The sequence below is a fragment of the Scyliorhinus torazame genome, chromosome 17, assembly GCF_047496885.1.
Source record: "Scyliorhinus torazame isolate Kashiwa2021f chromosome 17, sScyTor2.1, whole genome shotgun sequence".
NCBI lineage: Eukaryota > Metazoa > Chordata > Chondrichthyes > Carcharhiniformes > Scyliorhinidae > Scyliorhinus > Scyliorhinus torazame.
Window position 1 is genome coordinate 136,865,514 of NC_092723.1, and position 12,019 is coordinate 136,877,532.

The 12,019-nt window shown below is 44.2% G+C and overlaps 1 protein-coding gene across 2 annotated transcripts in view; it reads right to left on the minus strand.

Annotated features, from left to right (window-relative positions):
* Positions 1-12,019, minus strand: part of LOC140394177 (rho GTPase-activating protein 44-like) — an 86,675-nt gene that overhangs the window by 18,332 nt on the left and 56,324 nt on the right. For both annotated transcript variants that reach the window (XM_072481128.1, XM_072481129.1), the window contains exon 2: positions 2,551-2,590. In XM_072481128.1, coding sequence (XP_072337229.1) covers positions 2,551-2,590 — 40 coding nt within the window. The remainder of the gene's footprint in view (positions 1-2,550; positions 2,591-12,019) is intronic.

A 12,019-nucleotide genomic window follows, 5' to 3' on the forward strand; every position in this document is an offset into this window, starting at 1 on the left:
GGAGGGAGGCGATCCTTGCATTATGTTTATATTTGTACTGGTTACAGTTACTATTATAAAATTTTAAATGCCTTAATAAATGTTTTTCAAAAACAAAAATCATCTGAGCCCAAGGAAAATGTTATCATCTTACACTCCTTCTTTCAGTTCCCTAATTGTATAAAGATAAAAAAGATGGTACAGTCAAGGTACATTCAAACGACAAGGAAAGATAGGCCAAACAAACCCAAAACTCCCTGAATGTCAAGAGAGGGAAGATGAAACACAATAAAAAAGATGCTTACGACAGATCTCAGGTTGCAATACAAATGAAAACCAGGCTGAATTCTTCTTCGTCAATCACTCACCAACGAGTCTGAACAGTAGAGGCGAGGTGAGAGTGACAGCTCTTGACATCAAGGCAGCATTTGACCTACTATGGCATCAAGGAGCCCTAGCTAAACTGAAGTCAATGGGAATCAGGGGGAAAACTCTGCATTGGTTGGAGTCATACCTGGCACAAAGGAAGATGTTTGTGGTGGTTGGAGGTCAATCATCTCAGCTCCAGGACATCACTGCAGGTGTTCCTCAGGGTAGTGCCCTAAGCCCAACCATCTTCAGCTGCTACATCAATGACCTCCCTTCCATCATATGGTCAGAAGTGGGCATGTTAGTGGATGACTGTACAATGTTCAGCTCCATTCGTGACTCCTCAGATAATGAAGCAGTCCATGTCCAAATGCAGCAAGACCTGGACATATCCAGGCTTGTGCTGACAAGTGGCAAGGAACATTCGTGCCACACAATTGACAGGGAATGACCATCTCCTACAAAAGAGGATTGAACCACCACCACCGCTTGACATTCAATGGCATTACCATTGCTGAATCCACTGCAATCAACATCCTCGGGGTTATCATTGAACTGGACTAGCCACATTAATACCGTGGCTACCAGGGCTGGTCAAAGGCTAGGAATCCTAGTGATTAACTCAGCTGCTGACTCCCCAAAGCCTGTCCACCATCTACAAGGCACAAGTCAGGAGTGTAATGGAATACTCGCCACTTGCCTGGATGAGTGCAGCTCCAACAACACACAAGAAGCTTGACACCATCCAGGACAAAGCAGTCATCTTAATTGTTCCCCTTCCACAAACATTCAAACCTTCCTCCAACAGCACCTTCTAAACCCACGGCCACCACAATCTAGAACGACAAGAGCAGCATATACCCGGGAACCCCACCACCTGGAGGTTCCCCTCCAAGTCACTCACCACCCGGACTTGAAAACATACCGCCGCTCCTTCACCGTCACTGGAGCAACGTCCTGGAACTCCCTCCCTAATAGCACAGTGGGTGTACCTACACCTCAAGGACCGCAGCAGTTCAAAAAGGCAACTCACCAACATATTCTGAAAGACAACTAGGGATGGGCACTAAATGCTGGCGTAACCAGTGATGTCCACATCCCATAAATTAATTTTTTAAAACTCAGTGTTACTAGTCATGGGTTCCTGCATGGCTGATGAGCCCAATCCGCGTGCCACATCTTCGACCGCACACTTGGCAGGTGTCTCTGCAAAGTGGGATCGGTCCTTGGACTCTAGATCGCTGGTATTCCTTTCTCTGGCTCCTTTTCCAGGCCTCCTCTTGTTGTTGGGTGTCCTCAAAGAATTCAGTCCCTTCAATCAGGGGGTTCACCAAGTAGGTCTCTTCTGAGCAAGGGTCTCCTAGGTGTTGATATATATGTTGCATTTCCCGAGGTAAGCCTTCAGGGTGTCTTTGAAACGCTTCCTTTGTCCTCGTCTTGTCCACAAGCCTTCCTAGAGCTGGGCAAAGAAGATTTGCTTTTGCAATCGGGACTCTGACATCTTAAGCACATGGCCGGCCTCTTCTTGGGGCCTCTTCCTGTCAGAGATCCATCGGGACTTGGAATTCCCGATATCCGCACTCAAGATTAAGGTAACTTGGGTTTCATAACAAAACCAAATGAGAGGCCTTCCAGCTTTTGGTTAATTTCTAGGTTGGGAACTGCGATACCTGGAAGAATGCATTCAACTAATTACAGCAACATCCCTTCACCCAGTATATTTGCTTACCCCCCAGTAATCTCTACATTCTTCAGATGTTGCATTACATTTATAGTCAGCTGCTGTTCACCTGGACTTTTACCATGACATTAAGGACCACCAACCACGTACGGGCAATGTCGAGGCTGCACATCTACTACTGTAAATGGAATGATAAAATTGGTAATAAAATTAAAAACTATTTGTTGTCCTAACTCAGTCTGCCAAAGGGGTCAATACTTCAAAGTATCCAGAATCCAGGTCTTCCTCCATGACAGAAGAATTTCTCGCTCATATTTAATTATGCTTTAAACATATACACACACACAATGTTGACATAGAAAAATCATGACGAGTGTGCTTCGTCATGATTGGATCTATACGGAGGCGCTTCCTTCACATTCAACAAGCTTTTATGCTATTCACAATGCTGGGCAACTATCTTCAACTGCCTGATGTATGGAATGCTAATCCTCAAAAGCAATCAAAATGAGATCCTTTACCTGCAGAAGGTCCTCACTCAGTACCTCGGTCTTCTCAGCCCTGAAATAGAAGAAGCATGCGTGATTAGAATGGTCTTTAAATTTCCAAGATCATACGGAATTACACAAAAAGTCCTCCTTTTCACTTTACATGCAAGTCTTCCTCAAACACCGACATTTCCCCCCTCCGCCTATGACATTCATGCTTTCACCCCAATCCCTTGATATTTGGAAATTCCTGATTCTCCTTCTTGATAGACATTGACCAAGTTTTGTTCTAGGGGTAATTACGCCTCGGAGTCAGTTTTGTGTCAAGACACTAAGCTTCCACACGTTACCCGTGGTCAAATCCATAAACTGCTTCCTGTGATGACATCAGCAAAACTGCCACTGTCACACTGGAGAATGAGAATGTCTAGAAAAAGTATTGTTTAAGCTACATTGATCTCTTTATACGAAGGAATACTTACTGTGCAGTCTGTAAAAGCCCTGTAAAATAAATTTCCTAAATACACTGAGCACTAAGCTGCCAATCACTCAGATAATGTTGAAAACTGGCTTTCAAATTTACAAAGAAAATGCTGTTGCAGAACAAGGGGCTCCCTGGAGCGTATTCAACACTCTGCAGGAGGCTGTTGCAGGAATTAAATCCATCCACAAAGCATCTAATAACACACCTTTAGCTGTACAAGTCTCAAAGTATTCAATTACCAAAATAACTCTCGTCTCCTTTCCAATTATCATTAATGGAAATGAAAATCCCATCATCAACCACATTCACCAAATCTTCAACCAGTCGGGTCAGTATCGATAATAATCAGTCACACTGTGTGGTCAATAGCAATGATTTGGACTTGAATATAGGGGGTATGATTAAGAAGTCTGCAAATGATAAATTGGCTGTATGGTTTATAACATTTGAAGAAAGCTTAGACTACACAAAGATGTCAAGTGAATTCAATCTGGAGAATGTGAGGAAATGCATTTGCGGTAGGCTAACAAGGCAAGCCAATACAAAACAAAGAGTAGGATACAAAAAGTATGGCAGGACCTTGGAATGTATGGCCAAAGATCCTCGATGGTGGGTGGGCAGATATATTCTATCTCTCAGCAATAATACTGCATCTAAGAGAAGGGAGGTTACATTGAAACTGGAGTATTACGTGGACAAGAACATATGTACATACAGGTCATTCAGCCCTCGAGTCTGCTCCGCCATTTGTTAAGATCATGATGATTTGATTGTGGCCTCAACTCTACTTTCCGGTGCATCTCCTACAACTTTTGACCCCCTTGTCGATTAAGAATCTAACTCAGCCTTAAAAATAATCTATAATCCGGCCTCCATGGCTCTCTGGGGAAGAGAATTCCACAGATGATCCTCAGAGAAAAAGAATTCTCCTCCCTCTGCCTTAAATGGGAGATCCCTTAATTTTTAAACTGTGCCCCCAAGTTTCAGTATCTCACAAAAGCCATGTTTTGGTAATAAAACTATAAGAAAAGTGTGATTGCACAGGAGAGGACGTTGCCTGGACTGGAGAATTTAAAGGTAAGGTTGGATCGACCAGGGTTGGTTCCTTTGGAGCAGAGAAGGCCGAGGGAAGATCTAATTGAAGCATACAAAATTATGAGGTGTCCAGATAAGAGTAGATAAGGTGGCCCCATTCCCTTCGGTGGACGGGTCCAGGGCCAGGGGCATAGATTTAGGGTAAGAGATAGGAGACTTAGAGGGGATTCATGAAGAAGAAAATTAATCCAGAAGTTGGTGTGGATTTAGAATTCACTGCCTTAAAGAATGGTGGAGACAGAAACCCTCATAATACCTCAAATGTACTTGAATATGCATCTGCAGTGCCGTAACCTACAAGACCATGGACTAAGAGCCAAAATGTCACATACGGCTGGTTGACACCTTGTTAACCGGCATGGCCACCATTGGTAGGATGGCCTCCTTCCACACTGTAAATTTCTATGATTCTGTGATGGTTTTAGTGCCACACTTTACTACCAAGAGATATTCAAACTGATCCTAGTGATAATTTTTTCTTCCATTTGCCTGAGAGGCTGGTGTACAATGCTTTAAATCCTCCTGCACATCACCAGAAGCCAGGACACTTCAAATAAATGACAAAAATGATCCATTAAAATCACCTATGCTCCCACAAACATAGCACAACGCATCCTATTATAACCCAAGCTGGTAAAGAAATAACTGGAGTCAATATTTTACTAACTTTTATGGGCATTTATTTACAAACAGAAACATATTACAAACATGTGCCTCTTAATCCAACAGCCTGTTTCATAAGAACATAAGAACTAGGAACAGGAGTAGGCCATCTGGCCCCTCGAGCCTGCTCTGCCATTTAATGAGATCATGGCTGATCTTTGTGGACTCAGCTGCACTCTCCGGCCCATACACCATATCCCCGAATCCCTTTATTCTTTCGAAAGGCATCTATCTTTTTCTTAAAAACGTTTAAAGAAGGAGCCTCAACTGCTTCACTGGGCAAGGAATTCCAGAGATTCACACCCCTTTGGGTGAAGAAGTTCCCCCTACACTCCGTCCTAAATCTACCTCCCCTTATTTTGAGGCTATGCCCCCTAGTTCTGCTTTCCCCGACCAGTGGAAACAACCTGCCCCCATCTATCCTATCTATTCCCTTCATAATTTTATATGTCTCAATAAGATCCCCCCGCATCCTTCTAAACTCCAATGAGTACAGTCCCAGTCTACTCAACCTCTCGTCATAATCTAATCCCCTCAACTCTGGGATCAACCTAGTGAATCTCCTCTGCACTCCCTCCAGTGCCAATATGTCCTTTCTCAGGTAAGGAGACCAAAACTGAACACAATACTCCAGATGCGGCCTCACCAACACCCTATACAATTGCAGCATAACCTCACTAGTCTTGAACTCCATCCCTCTAGCAACGAAAGACAAAACTCGATTAGCCTTCTTAATCACCTGTTGTACCTGCACACCAACTTTTTGCGACTCGTGCACCAGCACACCCAGGTCCCTCTGCACAGCAGCATGTTTTAACATCTTACCGTTTAAATAATAATCCATTCTGCTGTTATTCCTCCCAAAATGGGTAGCCTCACACTTGGCAACATTGAATTCCATCTGCCAGACCCTAGCCCATTCACCTAACCTATCCAAATCCTTCTGCAGACTTCCGGTATCCTCTGCCCTTTTTGCTTTACCACTCATCTTAGTGTCGTCTGCAAACTTTGACACATTGCCCTTGGTCCCCAACTCCAAATCATCTATGTAAATTGTGAACAACTGCGGGCCCAACACTGATCCTTGAGGGACCCCACTAGTTACAGGTTGCCAACCAGAGAAACACCCATTTATCCCCACTCTCTGCTTTCTGTTAGTTAACCAATCCTCTACCCATGCTACGACTTTACCCTCAATGCCATGCAACTTTAGTTTATGCAGCAACCTTTTGTGTGGCACCTTGTCAAAAGCTTTCTGGAAATCCAGATATACCACATCCATTGGCTCCCCGTTGTCTACTGCACTGGTAACGTCCTCAAAAAATTCTACCAAATTAGTCAGACACGACCTACCCTTTGTGAACCCATGCTGCGTCTGCCCAATGGGACAATTTTCCTCCAGGTGCCCCGCTATTGCCTCCTTAATGATAGATTCCAACATTTCCCCTACAACCGAAGTTAATCTTACCGGCCTATAATAACCCGCTTTCTGCCGACCTCCTTTTTTAAACAGTGGTGTCACGTTTGCTACTTTCCAATCCTCTGGGACCACCCCAGAGTCTAGTGAATTTTGATAAATTATCACTAGTGCGTTTACAATTTCCCTAGCCATCTCTTTTAACACTCTGGGATGCATCCCATCAGTGCCAGGAGACTTGTCTACCTTTAGCCCCATTAGCTTGCCCAATACTGCCTCCTTAGTGATTACAATCATCTCAAGGTCCTCACCTATCATATCCTTATTTCCATCAGTCACTGGCATGTTATTTGTGTCCTCCACTGTGAAGACTGCCCCAAAAAACCTGTTCAGCTCCTCAGCCATTTCCCCGTCTCCTATTATTAAATCTCCCTTCTCATCTTCCAAAGGACCAATATTTACCTTAGCCACTCTTTTTTGTCTTATATATTTGTAGAAGCTTTTACTATCTGCTTTTATGTTCTGAGCCAGTTTACTTTCATAGTCTACCTTACTCTTCTTTATGGCTTTTTTAGTAGCTTTCTGTTGTCCCCTAAAGACTTCCCAGTCCTCTAGTCTCCCACTAATCTTTGCTACTTTGTATGCTTTTTCCTTCAATTTGATACTCTCCCTCACCTCCTTAAATATCCACGGTCGATTTTTCCCCTTTCTACCATCTTTCTTTTTTGTCGGTATGAACCTTTTCTGAACACTGTTGAAGATCGCTCGGAAGGTTCTCCACTGTTCCTCAACTGCTTCACCATGAAGTCTTTACTCCCAGTCTACCTTAGGTAGTTCTTCTCTCATCCCATTGTAATCGCCTTTGTTTAAGCACAAAACACTAGTGTTTGATTTTACCTGGTCATCCTCCAACTGTATTTTAAATTCCACCATATTGTGGTCGCTCCTTCCAAGAGGATCCCGAACTATGAGATCATTAATCAGTCTGTTCCCATCTCTAGGAACACAGGCGAATCCCCAATTAATGTCATCACCAGCAAACAATTAATACTCCCATGTGGTAGATTTTATTGGGTTTGGGAAAAGGGAAATCCTGGGTTTCTTGAGCTTACACCAAAAAGGCTGCTATCAAAGGTCCATCAACCTTAATCAGACGTCATAGCCGTGCACAGAAGTTGGATCTGGGTAACAAAATGAGCCTGTACCCAAGTGCTTTCACAGTCTGCATCAACTGGCATGGGACTATGTCGGACTGGGTGGGTTGGACCACTACAATGCAGGGGGAGGCAGTGGCGTGATAGTATTGTCACTGGTCTCGCAATCCAGAGACCCAGGGTAATGCGCTGGGGACCCGGGTTCAAATCCTGCCATGGCAGTTGGTGGAATTTGAATTCAATAAAAATCTGGAATGGAAAGTCTAAAAGGTGACCATGAAACCAGTGTTGAATGTTGTAAATACCCATCAGGTTCACTAATGTCCTTTAGGGAAGGAAATCTGGCATCCTTACCTGAACTGGCCTACATGTGACTCCAGACCCATAGCAATGTGGTTGACTCTTAAATGCCCTCGGGGATGTGCAACAAATGCTGACCCAGCCAGTGATGTCCATGAACGAATAAAAAAAAAATGCCAAGCTGAGAAGACATGACCATTGGAAAGGTTTTGTGGTCTGTGCGGAGGGGAAAAGCCAGGCAACCAGAGATAACCCCTCTTGGGCAGATCAATGACAACCTTGCTCCAAGGGCCATCTACCCAACCACCAACCTTTTCCCCAAGGACTCACAAGGCAGTCAATTCTGGACCCTCCTCCTTTGGTCCTTTCAAGGAAGTGGAAGTGATAGAATTGAGGTTGAGATTCTGCCAGACATCCACCAAGTCAAAGGACCCTATCCAGTCCCTTAACTTGAAGATGTAGTTGAAATCCATCATACCACTGAAGATAACGTTGAGAGAGAAAACACTTCTGTAAAGAGGTGTGCATGCTCCACACAAGTCCCGAAAGTGTACACATTGAAGTGGCATGGCCTCAGTCAGAAATGGAGATGGGGTAAAGGGCCTGGCACAAGGTCCTTGACCATAAAGATCTCTGGCTGAAAATAGGGATCCTGCAAGGTACCAATCGGACAGAATTGGAGGAAAGTTGCCTCCTCCAGGCTCCTCCTTGCCACTCCAGGCACCATGTAGCCTTGTCTGCCAGAACTATATGGGCTTTCTGTTGGAGCACACGATATACTTCCCTTTCCTAACAAGAAGTTGAGAAATCTGTTAAATATCTCGGTGTTGCCGTTAATATAGAGGTTGACTATACTTGTCTACATGCAGTGTGGTGCAACCATCACCTACCACTGCCCCCGCCCCCCCCCCCCGGCCCCGCCCCCCCCCACCCCACCCCCCACCCCCCCCGCCCCATTGTTGGGAGAAGCAGAATCACTCATGGTCCTCCACCTTTAGACACCTTGAACAGGCAACTTGATTTGGTTTCCATCCTTGCTCGTGCTCTGAGTCTTTATAGCACAGAGGACAGACTTGACTGGCAGCACCATTTCTGGTAATTCGTCGTAAGCCAACTAGATCTTGACATGACAACCCAAGCAATTGTGAGGATCACAGATGTTAATTCCAGAGGGAAAACGGTCTTACTGTTATAAACCTTTTTCTTGTATTTTGGAAATGAGGAGGAAAAAGCTACTGACCTCAAAAGCATAAAACTCCAGGAACACCATTAGGTTTTTAAAAAATTAATAATTTAGGAACAAAAAAACAACTTACACACAGAAGATTAAAGTTACACAGTTAAAACAGTCTTGCAGAACAACCACCAAAAAACTCACTTAGTCAAATTACACAAGTAAACTACATGCTTGGCAACCACCCCCTTATAGATTTTAACTATAAAAATCCAGTATTACCCAAAACAAATAATTATTTTCACTTTGGATAGCATCCCTGCCCCTGAGCCAGAGGTTCCAGGATCGGGTGTCACCCAGGACTTGATGGCCAAAGTAGGTGCGTTCAAACAATTTGAGTATGTCAATCTGCAATCCTTCCAAACATGCCATGGCTGGCAGTAAGAGATGCCTCCCGGTCAGCCACACTTTGATGTGAAATGGTGCTCCTCAAGCTATAAGCCCCTGGCGACAGACCAGCGACTTGTTCTGGGAATTACTACCTGTAGAAACAGATAAAAACCTGCCTTAGTGCACCACTAGATGCGAGAAAAGAATTGGAACTCCTCCAAATTCAATGTGAAGGTTAAGAAACAATTTGTGTCCTGAAAACAAAACAAAGAAAACTTTTGGGCTTGAAACTGGCTGGCTGCTTTAAATTAAAAACATTCACCACCTTCTCCCCACATGGATCCAATCTCCAAGACATTTCCCCCACACAGGCACCACAACCCAGCTGAACATTTTCCCTCAAATATCTTTTTCTCTTTAATTCCATTGTCCTCAAACACCTCTTTGAACTCAACTTCTCCAAAACATAAATAAGTATCTTTCATGTTAAGTTATTTTGCCCCTTTCAATGCTTCAGAGCTGTTCTCTGCTACCATGTTCTATTCCAGAAAGCTAGTTACTTCCGTAAAGGAACTGGTGCCAAATTTTAAAAACCTTTTTTATAAGCATTTATTTAGAGGTAAACATTACAAACCAGTCCCCCCAATCCAAATAACCACGGTTCCAGTCCACTCTTATTTACAGGAGAAGTGAATTCCCAGCTAATGCTAACACTTCCAAATGGTCAACTTTATTGGGCCAGGCAGAAGGGAAGTATTTTTGAGCCTACTCCCAAACCTCTGACATCAAAAAACCTTTTAACAATTACTAAGCTTCCAGTTATTGTCTAAACTCTCACAGGGATCCGCACAAGATGCAGAAAGTACAAAGGAAATCCTCTCGGTCCCACACAAATAGCGCAAAGAGCCCTCTGATTAATCTGGAATTTCACAGAGCAGTACACATTTTAGTCACTTTCTAATCATTATCCCAATGTTCTGGTAACTGATTTGTGATCAGATATTTGTTTAATATACTTGATGGAACTCTTTTAGGTACAACAGATAAGCTGACAAGAATATACTTTACAACTGAAAAAAGTTGAATCGAATACAGGAAATATGCAAGAATTTGCCAAAGCTGATGATTTGGGTTTTCATGGAAACAATAAGAAATTAATCGACTTATTCAATAATAATCTTTATTATTATTACAAGTAGGCTTATATTAATACTGTCACAAGTAGTCTTACATTACACTGCAATGAAGTTACGGTGAAAGGCCCCTAGTCGCTGCAATCAGGCGCCTGTTCGGGTATACGGAGGGAGAATTCAGAATGTCCAACTCACCTAACAAGAACATCTTTGGGACTTGTGGGAGGAACCAGAGCACCCAGAGGAAACTCATGCAGATACGGGGAGAACGTGCAGACTCCACGCAGACGATGACCCAAGCCGGGAATCGAACCTGGGTCCCTGGCACTGTGAAGCAACAGTGCTAACCGCTGTGCGACCGAGCTCTGGTCATCAAGTGCTACTGTAGTTTGCTGAAATGTGTCATTAAGGTGAGGCTGTGGGATATTGGTCCTGTCACTGGACTAGTAATCCAGAAAACTAGGGTAACGCTCTGGAGACCATGGCGCAAATCCCACATTGAATTTCAATCAAAAAAGATGTAGAATTAAAAGACTAATAATGATCACTAAATCTTTGTTAATTGTCGTAAAAACCCGTGGTTCACTAGTGTGGAATCTGCAGATTTTACTAGATCTGGCCCCACGTGATTCCAAATCCTCATCAATCTGCCACAGATGCATCTGTCCATGACAGTATGAGTAAGAGTGACTGCCACACAGTCCTTGTGGAACCAAAGTCCCGTCTTCACATGGAGGATAACGTGAACAGATCCAGCAACTCAGACTGGGTTTACATGAGGCGCTGGGGCGCTATGGGCAATCAGCAGCAGCAGAATTGTACTCAACCACAATCTGGCCCAGCATGTCCCCCATTCTACCATTACCACCATGCTAGGGGTTCCACAAGGGTGCAAGTGAGTTTTCCAAAAGCAGCACCAGACATACCTAAAAATGAGGTGCCAACCTGAAGCTACAACACTGGATTACTTGTGTGCCAAACAACATAAGCAGCAAGTAAAGACAGAGCAAAGCAATTCCACAGCAAATGTATCAGATCTGAGCTCTGCAGTCCTGCCACATCCAATGATAAATGGTGGTGGACAATTAAACAACTCACTGGAGGAGAAGACACCACAAATGTCCCCATCCTGGGACTTCCGGTGATGGTGATGTGCTGAGTAGACAGACATCAGGTGGCTCTCCTCCACACCATAACCAAATAGGCACTTTTGGGCGAATTTCGCCCGAAAATTCGAACGCAACTCACCCTTAACTGAGAAAGGAATAGAACCAGCATGCCAGCGAATTGGAGCTCGAAGTTTCGAAGGAACAGCAGAAGCGGTGGAAAAGGTCACCAGCAACAGGTTAACGAGCCAGCAGACCCACAAGGCGAGGGGGCCCCGGCCACCCAAGAGAGAGGGAGATCGACAACCCGAGCATCAGGCTTCCCCCACCACCTGGAGACGGATGGAAGACATTCCTTACGAAGGAACTGACCGCAATGAGAGAGGCGATAAAGGCCAAAATTCAGGTCACGATCAAGGTGAGGGTGACAGAGGTGATGGCCTCCATGTAAAAAGCGATCAATGGGCTGGGGAAGAAGGTGAAAGCGCAGGAAAAAACGATCCACGAATTGAAGAAAGCATTGGCAGACCAGAGCGACAGGATCATCGCCCTGGAGGCAGAAGTCAAAAGGTTGGTGGCGGCCCAG